Source organism: Antechinus flavipes, chromosome 1 (genome assembly GCF_016432865.1).
Source record: "Antechinus flavipes isolate AdamAnt ecotype Samford, QLD, Australia chromosome 1, AdamAnt_v2, whole genome shotgun sequence".
In the NCBI taxonomy this organism is placed as follows: domain Eukaryota; kingdom Metazoa; phylum Chordata; class Mammalia; order Dasyuromorphia; family Dasyuridae; genus Antechinus; species Antechinus flavipes.
This window is the reverse complement of record NC_067398.1, coordinates 80328936-80346192: the sequence shown is the minus strand read 5'-3', so window position 1 is coordinate 80346192 and position 17257 is coordinate 80328936. Positions and strand designations below refer to the sequence as shown.

Below are 17257 nucleotides of genomic sequence, written 5' to 3'. Positions count from 1 at the left end.
TCTGGAGGATCTCTGAATGAGCCTTGGTCTTAGGTGGAGGAGTGATGAAGGTAGGAGAGCCATCAGGAAGCTCTCTATTTCTGTCTCCGTCTTCTATATCTTCTCTGTATCTGAGTGTTTCCTTGCTGTGTCTGAGAGTTTGAGATCTCGAGCTCTCTTCTCCAGTCCTCTCAGCCCTTAAATACCTCAGTCTGATTACATCATTACATCACTAGAGAACCATTATCTCATCAATCACACTGAGTAAGTGCTTAACTATAAGAACCCTGCTGTATTCTTGGTTCAAGTAGAATACAGGTGGTCATGCCCTCCCTGACTAATCACTAGTAGGGAGGTGAAAAATTCCAAAGGGAAAATGGGGAGCCAAACCAGATATTTTTAGCAGGTTTCCTCTGAGCTGAAGGGTCTTATACTTCACTCAGAGTTCCCCCACTATCTGCAGCCCTCTACATCTCCCATTTTTGTTTTACTTGAAACTGGTATACATAACTCCATCAGCATGGAAGATATTACACAAGTACATAGTAATATAACACAGGCTAATAGTGATGTAACAAACAACATGAATCAACATGAGGAATTATACATGTCCATGAGTCCTAGAAGGAGGAATTATAAATAACAATTATACACCTCCTTCAGCAGCTAAGAGATAGTCCAAAACCAATCTATTGTCCATTACTTAATGTGTCAGGGAATCCAATGATTCCTGCAGGTTTTGAGGTCCTGCAATAGTTTTATCATGTGTCAGGGAATCCAATAATTCCTGCAGGTTTTAAAATCCTACAACAGTCTCATGTGCCAGGGAGTCCAATGATTCCTGCCGGTTTTGAGGTCCTGCAGTAGTCTCATTAACAATTTTTGATGTTCATGAGTCAATTATCATAAACATTGGGTTAACAGCCATGCTTTTTTAGTGGCACATGTAGTCAGAGATGGAACCATCTGATCTTGGGTCTTCCCCTTTGTTTTGAGGTTTATTCTCTTTTTCTGTCTCTGATGGACAAGGCGAATAGGGCTTATTGGCACCCATCTGATTCCTTCTCCATCTGTGGAGATACAAGCAAACCCTCTCCCCCAAGCAGTTAATTTATCTGATCCCTTCCATTCACCCTTTTCTGGGTCTTTCCACATCACCTGGTGATTATCTACAGATAGTGGAGCTGCTCGCACTGGACACTGCCCTTACAGTGGGTTATAAAACCTGTCTGCTGGAGCCAGTTCATCTTTGTCAATAATCAAGAAGTTAATTGTATAAAGAGCTAGATTTAGAAGTTCTCTAGGATTACCTGTGGCTCCCCCTCTCTTTTATTTTTGGAGGAGTATCTTGATATCTCTGTTACTCCTCGTTACTATTGCCTGTCCTTGAGGATTAAAGGGTATGCCAGTGGTGTGTAAAATCTGATACTGTGCACAGAAGTGTGCAAAATGTTTAGCAGTATATGCAGGACCATTGTCTATTTTTATTGCTTGTGGCACATCCATAATTGCAAAAGCTGGTATAAGGAATTAGGTGATCACTCCAGCTGTCTCTTTTGCTGCTGATATTGCAAAAGTAAATCCTGAAAAGGTGTCTACTACAAAATGGATAAAAGACAGATGACCAAAAGATTTATAATGGGTCACATCCATTTGCCAGATTTCATTGGGGAATTTTTCCCTGGAGGGAATGTAGGAGCATGGAAAGGAAGGCAAACTGTGCAGGCTTTTACTATGCTCCTTGCTTCCTCTTTTGTTATCCCAAATTGCAAATGTAAAGCTCAAGCAGCCTGATGATGTTTAGAATGAAATTCTTGGGCTTTCTGAAATAAATTGGCCTACATGGTTAGAAGTCTATCTGCCTTTAAATTTCCATAAAAAATAGGACCTGGAAGTCCACTATGTAAGTGGACACGCAAGATATGAATCTTACTTGGATGCTTTCTCACTTGCTCTTGAAGTTCCCTAAAGAGCTGATATATATTAGAGACAAATTTTATTTGGGCTGTGGCAATTCTTTGTATCATACTTACTGAATAGGCTGAATCAGATATTATATTTATATCTTGTGGATAATAAGTAAGAGCTAGAATGATTGCATGCAATTCATTCTGCTGAGTGGACTGAAAAGAGGAGTTCTGACTACTCTCTTTATAGTTAAGTCATGAGAATATATAGCACAAATATTATGTTTGGATGCATCTGTAAAGATAGTTGGTCCTTTAAGAGGAACTTTAGAAACCTTTTCTTCAAGAATCCATTGCCAATTATGTAATAGCCTGGTTATCTTAATGGAGACTTGTGTGTAAGACTTGGAGCCGTGGCTAATAAAATTTGCCACTCTGGGATGGTTTCACAGCATACATTAATTTATGCATTGATATAAAAGGTATATCTTGTCAGGTCTTATCCCAGAGAATTGTACCGCTCACTTAATGGACTTTAATAAAATTCTAGCCACAAGCACTGGGTAAGGAATAAGGCTTTGTTCTGGTTGTGCCGGGAGGTTCACCCATTCTATCACACTGTCTCCTTGATGAAGGATTGCTGTGGGTGCCTCTTTTGTATCAAAAACTAATATTTTCAAGGGTTTTTGAGTGACTCTTTCAACCACATTGGATAAAGGCAGTTTAACTTCTCTCAAAGCCTCTTGAGCTTCTTTTGTAAGCTGGCGTGATGAGTTTAAAACACTGTCTCCCCTTAACATATCATATAATGGTTGCAATTGCTAGGTAGTCAAGCCTAACACTGGACGCAGCCATTGGATATATCCTGTCAATTTCTGAAAGTCATTTAAGGTGTTTAGCTTCTCTTTTCTTAAGGTAAGTTTTTGTACTGTAAGCACCTTAGGGTATACTTTATATCCTAAATATTGAAAAGGAGCATGTCTTTGAATTTTTTCTGGAGCTATGTACAATTTGTAGTTCCTTTGTGTTTCTATGGTCTTTTGTAGACATGTTTCTAACATTTGTTCCTCAGGTGCACATCCCAATATATCATCCATGTAATTTAATAACATAACTTTTGGAAATGCTTTTCTTACTGGTGTAAGAGCAGCAGCAACATATATTTGACACATAGTAGGGCTGTTTTTCATTCCCTGTCGCAAAACTATCCATTCATATCATTTATAAGGCTCAGCTAAGTTAACGCTGGGCACTGAAAAGGCAAATCTTTTTATATCCTCCTTATCTAGAGGGATAGAATAGAAACAATCCTTAATGTCTATAACCCAAAGAGGCCATTCTCTAAGCAGTTGGTAGGAGATGGAAGTCCAGGCTGAAGTTCCTGTAGTTTCCATCTGTTCATTTACTTTTCTTAAATCAGTCAACATCCTCCATTTTCCAGATTTCTTTTTTACGACAAATACAGGGGAAATCCAAGGGCTTAAAGAAGGTTGTAAGTTCCTTGGTCAAGTTGCTTCTGTATTATATCTAATAAGGCCTGAATTTTATCTCTAGCTAAGGGCCCTTGTTCTACCCACACAGGTGTATCAGTTTTCCATTGAATGGGAACAGGTGAGAGTGCAGGCAGGTCTTCAACAGCAGCCCTGCCTAAAAAGCTGAAGTACTCATTTGTAATCCTAATTGTTGTAAAATGTCTCTTCTCCACAGATTGATGGGGATTTTTTCCACTATGCTGCGCTAATACCACTTTTGAGAGTCCACATTCCCTTCCATGCCACAGTGAGGCACTGGAATGGGACTCAAAGGGAGATGTGACTATATTCCTACACATTTAAAAAAATTAAATTTTTTTAAAAAAACTTCTGAACTTTAAATTGAATAACTGTGTGTGTGTGTGTGTGTGTGTGTGTGTGTGTGTGTGTGTGTAAATATAGACCAAAAAAAATAGTGAAACTGAAATCTCTTTATGTGGCTTCTTGTTTTTTAAAGTTATACACTAAGGTATCCTTGTTGCTTTCAGAACTGTCCTGCTTGACTAACCATCTTTCTGTCCTTCCTTCTATTCTTTTGTATTTTATTTCTTTAAAAGAACATTTACATAGTGCTTTTAAAGTTTTCAAAGCACTTTACATTTTCTTTCATTTGAGCTTCAGAACAACTTTAGGTGCTGTTATCCTGATTTTGCAAATGAAGAGACTGAGCTTAAAATTTTAAATGATTTGCCCAAGATATACAGAAGTAAGTGGTTGAGGCAGATGTGAGTTCAGGATTTCCTGCCTCCCAAGTTGAGTACTTTATCCACTATGCTATATCCACTATGCTATCAAGCTATAGGATGACCTCAAAAAATGCCTTAGTGACCCTCTTTTAAGTTTTCTTTAACCCCCTTTGCCCTTTCATTTTATTCTGTTTTCCTTATTGGAGGAGAAAAAAAAAATGGATCATTTTCTTTGGTTTGATTTCTTTGGGAATGTAAACATTTTAAAATTAGAACCTCAACCTTGTTTTTAATACTTGTAATTAAATACTTGTTCTGTATTTTGTATTAAGACAATTCTTTGGAGAAATTTAGTTTAATCTGGCCAATGAGTGCCAGCATAAAAATTAACTAGAATATTGTCTTCTTGTTGATAGAGCTATATAGTTACAAGGAGAAAACTTGATCCAGCAAATTCGGTGTTCCCTGATGTTAAAAAGTCATGCAGCTAAGTGATTTACTGGCCCTGAAAGGGTTAACCTTAAGAATGGTGATTACAGGAACAAACCACAACTCTTTCCTTATTATCTGACACTAATGATATTTGCTCCTTTATTGTCTCCTTGGTGCCAGGCACCTGAGTAGACACTGGGAATATCAACTCAGTTACCTCCCCTCCATTCTGTCTGTGTCTTATCTGGACTCTACTACTTACATATTGTTTCCTCCATTTGAGCGTCTTCTCGAGAGCAGGAACTCTTTTTGCCACTTAGCACAGCCTGTGGTGAGCATTCAGTAAATGTCTGCCAACTTGGCTGACTGACTAGACTCTCAGGAGACAGGTACAGTGCCTGAAACAGTCCTGACTCAAGGAGGACTGATGTTCCAACACCCAGTAATTGGGTGGGGAGGAAAGATGGGCGTTCTCCGAGTTGGACACCCCTAGCCTGGGAGCCAACCATTGAGAGGTTAATACTTAGGGCAATTCAGTTTGGCAGAGGATGAACTGAAGTGGGAGAACTTTAGGTCAGGAAATCTGATTGGAGGCCATTACAATCTGAATGGGAGGTGGTAGTTATGTGAGTAGAGAGAAAGAAAAAGTTTGCAGGTTTATGGAGGTAGAAACAGCAACGTATGGCAATTCATTGGATATATGTAGGGTAAGAGAAAGTGAGGAGTCAAAGATAACAGCAAGGTTACACACTGGGAGATGGGAAGAATGATGGTGCTTTTGACAAAATAAGGGAGTTTGAAAGATGTGTGGGAAGTAGGAGAGAAAGATAAGGATTCTATCCTGGATGTGTTGAGTTAGAGATGTCTCTGGGGACATCTAGTTTGAAATGTCCAGTAAACGTTTGGTGATGTGGGATTGAAGGGGCTAGCAATGGGAAAACTGGGGGACATCTCTATATATCTCTCAGTCTCTGTAGTTAAACCCATGGGACCAAGGTAGAGCCACAATAGCCGAATAGCAAAAAGAAATATAGCCGAGTTCTACCCTACAACTCTTCCAAACAGATAATATGCAAAACTAAGCATCTCATAATTGGGGTATGTAAAATAGGATTCTATACAAGCAGTGGGAATGGTTGACACTTGAACCTCATCCTCATCTGAACTGGTCAAAGGAGGAAAAATACACATACACAGTTCAGCATAGAAATAATATTGCTCAACAAGGAAATAGGAGGAAAAGAAAAGAAAAGGAGGGACAAGTAGGGAAAGCAAACTAAGGAGTTTGTCCAAAGTATGCAAAACAAACTCTTAGAATTTTATATCTGTATGTCTATTTATAGCAAAGAATTGGACAATAAGGAGGTACCCATCACTAGGACAGTGGATGAGAAAGTTGTATATAAATGTGCTGGAATATTAATGTTCTGTAAGAAATGGTGGAAGGGATGGTTTCAGAGAAAACTGGGAAGATCTGTATGAATTGACGCAGAGTAAAATGAGCAGAACCAGGAGATCAGTTTATACAATAATATTATCTTAAAGACAAACAACTTTAAAAATGACTTAGGAGCTAATCAATGTAATGATAAACTACCATTCCAGTGGATCTATGATGAAATACCCTGCCTTGATAGGGTAATGAAATAGGCACCTCCTGAAAGGGTATTAATGGAGTGCAGATTGAGTTATTTGGATGTCAACAATGTAAGAATTTGTTTTATTTATACATTTTTGGTAACAGGAATTTTTTTTTCTTTTTTGGTTTGAGAAGATGGGAGGGAGAAAAGACAGATATTTGTTACTTGGAAAAATTAAATTTAATTAAAAAGTCAGAAGCAAGCAGTGATGCACAACTCAACAAGAGGAGCACCAATGAGGAGAATTAGCCCTCACCCATCCTCTACTAGAGCCATTCCCACAGCAGTGAGTTCTTCAGACTTAGCAGGTTTCTGAGAGAAAGGACACTCAATTAGCTATTCACCATAGCTTTAGCTAATTCTTGATTACAAGTCTTATATGTTTCTGTTAACTTGCAAATAAGATATGTTATGTTGAGATTTATATTATTAGATATTATTGATAAATAATTTTGATAAATAAATGCATTTATTAGACACCTATTATGTCCTGAGCAAATATCCTAAGTGCTTGGGATACAAAGAAAGGCAAGAAATGGTAGGATATCATAGTGAGCGTGGCAGGATTTGAATTGTTTGATCCATGAGGAAAGTTGAAAAAAAGGTTTTATGTAAGGAAATGCTTCCCCATACTGAGAAGTTTTGTTGATGCTGAGAATCTGTTTCTGAATGCCACTTGTCAGATATGTTATCTAGGGGATTCTTATTCATAAATCTGGCATTAAATGGGACTTCAGAAATCATATAGCAAACCCCCTCATTTTACAGGAAAGTAAACACAGGCTCAGATAGATTAAATGACATAATACGGTTTGAACCAGATGACTTCTTGGTTTCCCTCAGCTCTGTCATTCTTTGATTATTTGTAGTGCTGTTATCAGTTAGATACAAGTATTTTGATCACCATATTATAGATGAGGAAATTGGGGCTTAGAGTTTAGTTCCTTTGCACAGATTTGTATGGCTAGTAAGCATATGAGGTAGGTTTGAACTCACGTCTTTCTGATTCCTGATGCTGATTTCATTCTGAGATATTCATTAAACAGTTGTCTATTGTTCAAAGGAATCCATCACAATTTCATTCCTAAAAAGGGAAGTTTTATAAGATCTATAATGAGGCTTCAACTGCATAGTTGTTAGCCTCCCATATGCACCTGTGTGACACAAGACTGGGAACAATTCGGAATGCTTATATAAAAGGGGTGCTTGAGATTGCCATCTGCTGGAAAAGGCAGGAGATATGGGTACAGGGGAACAAGTTCAGAGCTGGCCTTGGTAAAGAGGTCTTTCTGATTGTCAGACCTGGGGGAAAGGTCAGAGGAGAGAAAATCTTAGTCAAATGGCATTGATTTTCTCCATAAAGCCCTCAGCTAATGGGGAAGAAAGGTGGAAGGAGTGAGAGGCTTGAGGGAATAGGTTTGGAAAAGTTTGTAGGGAGTGACATGGGTTAGGATTTCTTGCTTCAGTGAAAGCCCAAAATTGAAGTTGGGTAATATAAATTTATCCTCTTTCTCATTGTTATTATTATATAATGTAACTGTTTGGTAGATGTGAGTTTGATAAGAAGAGGTGAGAGGGGAGTAGTGGAGGACCAAAGTCTTGAAGTGGGTTGGGGTCCCTTTAAAAAACTGTATTTCCTGTTGATCTGTGATTTCTTTCAGATTCCCAGCCCCTCCTGGCTAAGGCATATCCTCCCCAGACCAGTTGTCTTTCGAGGATGCTAGAGCCTTTTGATTCAATTACAAATCCTGGTCAAAAGCATCTCTTTGAATTCCAGTAGGAGATCTGGGCTTGTCTCAGCCTCCATTCTGACTTGCTTGGGCTGCTCAGCCCCCACGAGTTCTAATCTGCTTGGGTTTCCCAATCCCCACCAAGATACTCCATAAAATAGCTTCTATCAACTTAAGGTCTTTTGCAGATGGACCTCAGTGGCTCACTCAAGTGCCAGGACTTTCTATCTACTGAGAACTTCATTCTCAGTGCAAAACTCCATTTTCCATAGATCTGCCACAAGAGAAGTCAGTTTCTGAATAAATTGATTTCTATCTAACAATAAACTTTCATTTTGCAACTAATATTCGGGAATGAGTGAATTCTTTCATTCTTAGAACCTGCAGCCGATTTAAAGGGGATTCTTAATAACTCTCTCATAACCACTAACCTCTGGACCACCAGGAATCTAGACCACTCTACACCTCATCAGTAAGATCTTAGTTATGATTACTAAGTTTAAACACAAAACTCAAATTATTTGAAGTAAAATATTATTATATCTTTGGGCTCATATAAGCTTTTCTGGAAAAAGGACTTTCGTTATTTATTCCTTGTAGAGAGCTCTGTGAAAAGATGTTCATGTCCACCTTGTCTAATCAGAAGCAAAAATTCTTTGTTCAGAAATAACACTGTCTCTTAACTTTACAATTTTTTTTATAAGTGTTCTCAGTGTATGATTAGAATGCTTATATTTTTCCTCTTTGCATTTCCCTTTCGACTCCTGCATTTTTGAGGACTACAGCTGTTAGTTATTTTTGAACAGTCTCATGACTAACAATCTTGGAAAGAATTTTTAGTGTAGCAAATGTCCTGACAGCTTCTCACTGGAAGCTTTTCTGTTTCTGCTTCTCTTCATATGCAAAATTATTTTAAGGAAAGTAATGGTTCTGCTATACTTGAGTCATCAGGAAAAAGCCACATATCTTGGAATTAGAGGACCTGTGCTGAAATCCATTCTGCCACTTGTGGGACTTTAGGCAATTCATTTCAGCTTGTTGAACCCAGCTTCCCCATTTGTAAATGGAAGTCTAAAATTAGGCAACCTGCCTTAAAGCTCTAAATGTATAATTTTCTTTACTGCTTGTGGGGCCTTCAACAAGTTACAGTGGCTTCACTGGACCTTGTGAAATGAAGGCAGTATAGTAGAAGATATCTGAGGTTCCTTTCACTTTCCTGTCATATGGCTAGCAACTCTGCTTTTCCTGTGGAAAGTAAAAATGATTAGTTATTTTAAGAGATTTTAATACATTAAACTTTAGGGTAAACTTACAAATAGTGAAGGTTTTAACAGAAATCTATGGGTTGTAGAAATCAGATTACTGGCTAAGATGACATTTGTAAATTCCCCTGCCAACACCCCAGTAAAGTTATAAAAATGTACTAGAAGTAACAAACAGTGATGAAGAAAACAGAGAGAAATAGCAATAAGCTCTTATCAGTCGCTGACTGCACAAGAACACTGCCAGAAACTTTCAGGGGCTCTGAGGGGAGATAAGGCAGAGAAGATGGAGGCTACAACCAAAACCCAAATTGAATCCCCAGGAGACTGAGCCAAACCCCAGGAATTTCTGCAGAGGGTCTGGCCTAGTCTTAGCCACTGCATAAAAGAACCTACAAAGTAGGGCCCCTCTTCTGTAGGAATAAGTGGGAACAAAGAGTCAATCAAGAAGCTGATTCTGAAGCTGGAGCAAAAGAATGCACTAGAAATAATGAAGAAAAAGTAGATTGAGAGGATTCTAAGAGAAATACAACAGAAAAGTCCAGATTTAAACTCGAGTCCTCCTGACTCCAGGGCCACAATTGAAATCCAAATAGAGCCTCAGAAGAATAACTTGGCCACAAAAATTCAGGAGCACCTGGGAAAAAGAAGATACAAAAAGTAATATTAAATGCAATGAGACCTCTAGAGGAAAGAATGGGAAAGTGGGAAGCCTTATATAAGATAGTGTTTGTGAAAATTGGAATGAATCAACTGAAAGCAGTAATTTTGTGAGACAACAAAAAATATTAAAACAAAAGCAAATGATTGAAAAAGTACAAGTTATAGGTAACCATTCTGTTTTTGGAAATATGTGGAAACAGACTCATAGTCATGTCTTTGAACCATTGAATATTCTCTTTAGTGACCCCTAAGGGAGCCTTGACAACCCAGAGATTCTAAAGTTGAAACATCTAGGCAGGCCGAAGTCTGATGTGTTGTTTGACAATTTCCAAAATCCCAGCTCTAGAAGAAAATTTGTTTTGCTCTTTTTTACTCTTTTAGAAACATTACTAACAATGGTTTCCAAATTGGGGGAAAATGAACATCAAGAATGCTGACAGTGTGGAAGCTTCAAGAAAGTGCGTGGGGAACAGTGATTCTTAATCTAGTGCTGCATGTGTAAAAAGATGGGGAAGTGCTGGGTTTAATTAAAGGCAGGAAAAGCTCTGATAATGACTATTGCAATGGGCTAGTTGATTAGACTTCTCACTGCCTCATCTACAAAACAGTGATATCATCATCTGTAGTTACCCACCTTATAGGAGGATTAAATGACAATATATATAATCTTTAAAGTGTTATGCCGTTAGTATTGGAGAAACATGTATTTTTCCTTACACAAGAAATTAAAAATCTCCCCTCTGGAAGTTCCTGCTTCTCAGCCTTCTGCCCTAAACCTCAGGAACATTGTATTGTTTTGCAATGGCAGGTTACAGTTTCCTTCAGAGACCCGCTTTCTTAGAAGGAAAGTAGCCCCTATAGTTTTTTGAAGGCTTTGGCTTCTGAATTTTTGCTATTAGAGGATTTCATTTGCACTCTTTGTCTTTTAAGCAAATTTTGCAGGTTTACATGCTATAATCTATTTTAACCGTCATAAGTAGTTGCAACTATTTACCTTTGCCTTAATTTTCTAAAGTGTCAGGATTTCTACTATATAGGACATCTGCAAGTATTCATCTGCCTATTTGGGAATGTCTCAAGCTGAGTTAATATTAAGTTAACTAAATCTGTTTTATTATCCATATTTATTTTATTTTTATGCTGAGGCATTTGAGATTAAGTGACTTGCCCAGGGTCACACAGTAGGAAGTGCTAAGTGTCTGAGACCACATTTGAACTCGGGTACTCCTGACATCAGGACTGGTGCTCTACCCACTGCGCCACCTAGTTGCCCAATTAAATCTGTTTTAAATGTAATAGGGTCCTTTCCTCACCACCTCACTTTTTTTTCCCCAGGAAATAAATGGCATCACTGCTGCCCTGGCTGAGGAGCTCTTTCACAAAGGTAAGGGAAAACTGAGAGTACTTTAACTGACATTCCTAGTTAGTGCATTGGTTACTTTTCTCTGGTTTGCTTTCTCTTTTTATCTCAAACAAGTTTCTTTTCCTTTTTTCTTTTCTTTTTCTTTCTCTTTCTTTCTTTGTTGTTATTATTGGATTTTTTTGTTTTGGGTTTGGGTAAGGAATTTGACAACTGAAAGGGATTTTTAAGGAATTTGGTAGGAATCCTTCATTCCTTATTTTTTCAAATAGTTTATATAGCATTGGAGTTAATTGTTCTTTAAATGTTTGGTAGAATTCACATGTAAATCCATCTGGTCCTGGGGATTTTTTCTTAGGGAGTTGATTAATAGACTATTTAAGCAATTTACTTCCTCCTTTGTTAATCTGGGAAGCCTATATTTTTGAAGGTAGTCATCCATTTCACTTGATAACCTATCAAATTTATTGGCATACAGTTGGGCAAAGTAACTCTTAATTATTGCTCTAATTTCTTCTTCATTGGTGGAAAATTCCTCCTTTTTATTTTTAAGATTAACAATTTGATTTTCTGCTTTCCTTTTTCTAATCAAATTTATCAAAGGTTTATCTGTTTTGTTGTTTTTTTCATAAAACCAACTCTTAGTTTTATTTATTAATTCAATAGTTTTTTTTTTACTTTCAATTTTATCAATTTCTCCTTTTAATTTTAGAATTTCAAGTTTAGTATTTGATTGGGGGTTTTTAATTTGCTTTTTTTCTAGCTTTTTAAGTTGCAAACCAAATTCATTGATCTTCTCTTTCTCTATTTTATTCAAGTAAACCTCTAATGATATAAAATTTCCCCGTATTACGACTTTGGCTGCATCCCACAAATTTTGGTATGTTGTCTCATTGTTGTCATTTTCTTGGGTGAAATTATTAATTGTGTCTATGATTTGCTGTTTCACCCATTCATTGGTTAGGATGAGATTATTTAGTTTCCAATTCCTTTTTGGTCTATTTACCCCGAGCTTTTTGTTGAATGTAGTTTTTATTGCATCGTGATCTGAAAAGAATGCATTTACTATTTCTGCCTTTCTGCATTTGGTTTTGAGGTCTTTATGTCCTAATATATGGTCAGTTTTTGTATAGGTTCCATGAACTGCTGAGAAGAAAATGTACTCCTTTCCATCTCCATTCAGTTTTCTCCAAAGATCTATCATACCTAACTTTTCTAATATTCTATTTACCTCTTTAACTTTTTTCTTATTTGTCTTGTGGTTTGATTCATTTAATTCTGAGAGTGCAAGATTGAGATCTCCCACTATTATAGTTTTGCTATCTTATTTCTTCTTGCAACTCTCTTAATTTCTCCTTTAGGAAGTTAAATGCTATACCATTTGGTGCACATATGCTTAGTATTGATATTGCTTCATTGTCTATGCTACCCTTTAGCAAGATCTCTTCCTTATCTCTTTTAATTAGATCAATTTTTGCTTTTGCTTGGTCTGAGATAAGGATAGCTACCCCTGCTTTTTTGACTTCACCTGAAGCATAATAGATTATGCTCCAGCCTTTTACCTTTACTTTGTATGTGTCTCCCTGCTTTAAATGTGTTTCCTGTAAACAACATATTGTAGGATTCTGGCTTTTGATCCAAGTGCTATCCGCCTCCATCTTATGGGAGAGTTCATCCCATTCACATTTATGGTTAAAACTACTAATTCTTTATTTTCTGCCAAATTATTATTTCCAGATTATAGTTTTCTTTTTCTTTCCCCCTGAACTCCCCTTCCCAGTATTAAACTTATGGGCACCACTTGCCTCACGCAGCTCTCCCTCTTTAGAATCCCTCCCACCCTCTTTGAGTCCTCCCCCTTTCTTATACCTTTCCCTTATTACTCTTTTCCTTTTCCCTTTTCCTCTCCCACTTTTTAATGAGATGAGAAAAGTTTCTCTGTAAACCAGATATGTCAGTTATTTTCTCTTTAAGCCAAATCTGATAAGAGTAGGATTCCCACAATGTTCCTTCCCCTCCCTAAATTCCCTCAGATATGATAGGTTTTCTTTGCCTCTTTGTGGGATGTAATTTCCCTCTTTTTATCTCCCCTTTTCCCTTTTTCTGATACTATTCCCTTTCCACTTTTACTTCCTTTTTTTTTTTTTTTTGTATTATAAACATGTGCTCTTTATGTATGCCCATAACAGAAATACAGTTTTCAAGAGTTCTTTTTACCTTTTTCTGCTTCTCCTGAGTCCTATAGTTGGAGGATCATATTTTTTGTTTAGCTCTGTTTTTTCCATTAGGAATAAATGGAATTCACCTGTTTCATTGAATGTACATCTTCTTCCCTGGAAGAAAATGCTCAGCTTAGCTGGGTAGTTTATTCTTGGCTGCAATCCAAGTTCTTTTGCCTTTCGGAATATCAGATTCCAGGCCTTTCGATCCTTTCATGTGGAAGCAGCTAGATCCCAAGTGATCCTTATTGTGGCTCCTCGGTATTAGAATTGTTTTTTTCTGGCTGTTTGAATATTTTTTCTTTAGTCTGATAGTTCTGAAATTTAGTCACAATATTCCTTGGGGTTTTTATTTTGGGGTCTCTTTCAGAAGGTGTTTGATGAATCCTTTCAATGCCTATTTTACCTTTTGATTCTATTATATCTGGGCAGTTCTCTTTGATGATTTCTTGTAAAATAGTGTCTAGGCTCTTTTTTTCATCATAATTTTCAGGAAGTCCAATAATCCTTAGATTATCTCTTCAGATCTGTTTTCTAGGTCTTTTTTTTCCAAGTAGATACTTAACATTTTTTCTAATTTTTCATTTTTTTTGGTTAGCTTGACTGATTCTTGATGTCTCAATGAATTATTCGTTTCTATTTGTTCAGTTCTGATTTTTTTTTTATTATAGCTTTTTATTTACAAGTTATATGCATGGGTAATTTTACAGCATTGACAATTGCCAAATCTTTTGTTCCAATTTTTCCCCCTCCTTCTCCTGTCCCTCTCCCCAGATGGCAGGTTGACCAATATATGTTAAATATGTTAAAGTATAAGTTAAATACAATATTAGTATACACGTCCATACAGTTATTTTGCTGTACAAAAAGAATCGGACTTTGAAATAGTGTACAATTAGCCTGTGAAGGAAATCAAAAATGCAGATGGCAAAAATAGAGGAATTGGGAATTCTACATAGTGGTTCATAGTCATCTCCCAGAGTTCTTTCGCTGAATGTAACTGGTTCAATTCATTGCTGCTCCATTGGAACTGATTTGGTTCATCTTATTGCTGAAGATGGCCAAGTCCATCAGAACTGATCATCATATAGTATTGTTGTTGAAGTATATAATGATCTCCTGGTCCTGCTCATTTCACTCAGCATCAGTTCATGTAAGTCTCTCCAGGCCTTTCTGAAATCATCCTGCTGGTCATTTCTTACAGAACATTAATATTCCATAATATTCATATACCACACTTTATTCAGCCCTTCTCCAATTGATGGGCATCCACTCAGTTTCTAGTTTCTGGCCACTACAAAGAGGGCTGCTTCAGTTCTGATTTTTAATGAGTTATTTTCTTCATTAGCTTTTTTTTACTTTTTGTATATGTCCAATTGAGTTTTTAAATGAGTTGTTTTGCTCTATGGAATTTTTTCCATTTCACTTTTTTTTTTTTTTTTTTTTTTTTACTGAGTTATTTTCTTTTTCCAATTCACAAATCCTATTTTCCTGGGAGTTCTTTATCTTTTCCAATTCACAAATTCTGTTTCCCTGCACTCCCTGGGAGTTCTTTACCTTTAACAATTTCACATTTCAGGAAATTGTTTTCTTTTTCCACTTTATCAAATTTTTCTTTAAGTGAATTATATGCCTTTTCCATATTCTCTTGCAGAGCTTCTCTTTCCTTTCCCCATTTTTCTTCTAGCTCTCTTTTAAGATCTTTCATAATTTCTTCTAGGAGAGCTTTGTGTGATGGGGATCAGGTTATATTCCCCTTTGGGGTTTTGTCTGGAGATTGTCTGTTATTAGTCTCCTCAGGGTTGGAAACCTGCTCTTTTTCTGTAGCTGTCGATGGTTCGAGTTCGCATGGCTTTTTTACTCACTTTTTAAAAGCTCTTAGGGTCTGCCTTCAGGGCAAGGAGATTATCAATTTCCATTCCTGCAGAATGGGGCTGCATGGCTGTGCTGTGGTCTGTGCTGAGTCACTCCTGGAGCTAGTCCTGTTGAATTTTGGTGTTTTCTGGGGTTCCCTCTGCCTTTGGCTTTGTTGTAACTTCTCTGCTGATCTACTGCTTTGCAACTAAAGCAGAGCATCAACCTGTGGTAGAGTCCTCCCTGCAAATTCTCTACCTGTGGAGACTGCACCCTACCCCCAGTCTGCTCAGTGAGGGCTAGTTTCCGTGTTCTGCCTTCCTGCCTGCGCTGGCCTGCTCCCGCCCTATCAGGACAAACCTTTTCTGGTGCAGATCATCTTCGCTGGTAATTTATTGTCCCAGTATTTGTGGATTCTACCAGTCAAGTACTATTTCTGAGGCTGAATTTGGTAATTAGTAGTGAGGGTAGAAGAGGAGCTTAGAATGACATGTGTGTCTTCGCCGCTATCTTGCCTCCGACCCCCCCCCCCAAGGTCTTTTTAATAATTAGCTCTGGTGGGGTCATTACTCTGTCACTCTGAAGGGCCCAGTTACCTTATGATCTAGGACTTGATAGTTCTATCTTATACAATTTTCATAGACAAGTTTCTGTAAGTAGATCCTACCCATTCCCTAATTGATCACTAATTAATGAATATAGACATACATGCCGACCTGCCAACTAAAGATTGGATTCCCCAGAAATGAATCCTCTCCCCGAAACATTTAGACCCCATTTGTATGTTTTGTCAGTATTCCACTTTTGTGGGAATCATTCCTAAATTTTTACCCTTTTTCTTTTTGCTGAGACAATTGGGGTCAAGTGACTTTCCCAGGGTCTCACAATTGATAAGTGTCTGAGGTCATATTCGAACTCAGGTCCTCTTGACCTCAGGGCTCTATCCCCTGCAGCACCTAGCTGCCCCTGAATTTTTACCTTTTCTGAGTTGTTATTACCCCTTCTTTGAGAGAGAACCTAGTAGAGTGAATGAAGAGCTGGGTTTGGAGTCAAAGGGACCCAAGTTCAAGTCCTAACCAACAGAGCCTAGCTGTCAGCACTCTGAGACTGTGGGCTAAGGGGAATTAGCAATCCAAGATTGCAGAAGGCAGCAAAGGAGCTGGCTTGCCTGGGAATCTGCTTGTCCTGGGATTGCCCTGTTAGTGAGGTCAAAGCATCCATTGCTGTCTGAGCACCCTTTACCAGGGTCTCATGTGTGCTTCCAACTTCAATTTGGGCTCTTAGGGTACATATCCTGCTGGGGGCGCTATGCAGTCGTTTCAGTCAAGCCCTTGGGTGGTTTCTTGGAGGAGATACTGGAGTGTTCGCAGTTTCCTTCTCCAGCTTGGAGGCAAACTGGGTGAAGTGACTTGCCCAGGGTCACCCAGCTGATAAGTATCTGGGGCCAGATTAGAATTCGTGTCCTTCCGACTGGAGGGCCAGAGCTCTATCCACCACACCACCTAGCTGCCCGCCTCCTGTTGGGGAATGAGCAGCAGAGCAGAATCCTCTGTGGATTGTAGGGCTTCTGGGTCTCAGTGGGGGGGATGTTGTGACTGCTTAGAAGGCATTTTTTGGCAGCAGCTTCCTGAGTTTCTGCAAGGGAACGAAGCAGCCAGGTGGCCTGGATGCTGCAGACTCTAGGCTGGTCAAAAGGTTTTTTCTAACAGAAGCTGACTTCTTGTGGTTGGTTTTCAGGGGAACAGCTCTTAATGGCTGGAGAGGTTTTTGCCATTAGACCATTGCAGCTATATGCCATCACTCAGCAGCTTCGGCAAGGGAAGCCCACCTGTGCTAATGGGGATGCCCAGACCGACCTGGGTCACATTCTGGACTTTACCTGCAGACTCCGATACCTGAAGGTACCTATTAAGCCTCTCTCATGGCCCATCTCCCTGTGGCCCATTTGTAAGAAAGTCTTAATGCTTTGACTATTTAAATAGGTAAGAATTTA

General features: G+C 38.3%; 1 protein-coding gene across 5 annotated transcripts in view; it reads left to right on the top strand.

Annotated features, from left to right (window-relative positions):
- NISCH (nischarin) overlaps positions 1-17257 on the top strand; it is a 52562-nt gene that overhangs the window by 9347 nt on the left and 25958 nt on the right. For all 5 annotated transcript variants that reach the window (XM_051985060.1, XM_051985069.1, XM_051985074.1 and 2 more), the window contains exons 4-5: positions 11167-11215; positions 17002-17165. In XM_051985060.1, coding sequence (XP_051841020.1) covers positions 11167-11215; positions 17002-17165 — 213 coding nt within the window. The remainder of the gene's footprint in view (positions 1-11166; positions 11216-17001; positions 17166-17257) is intronic.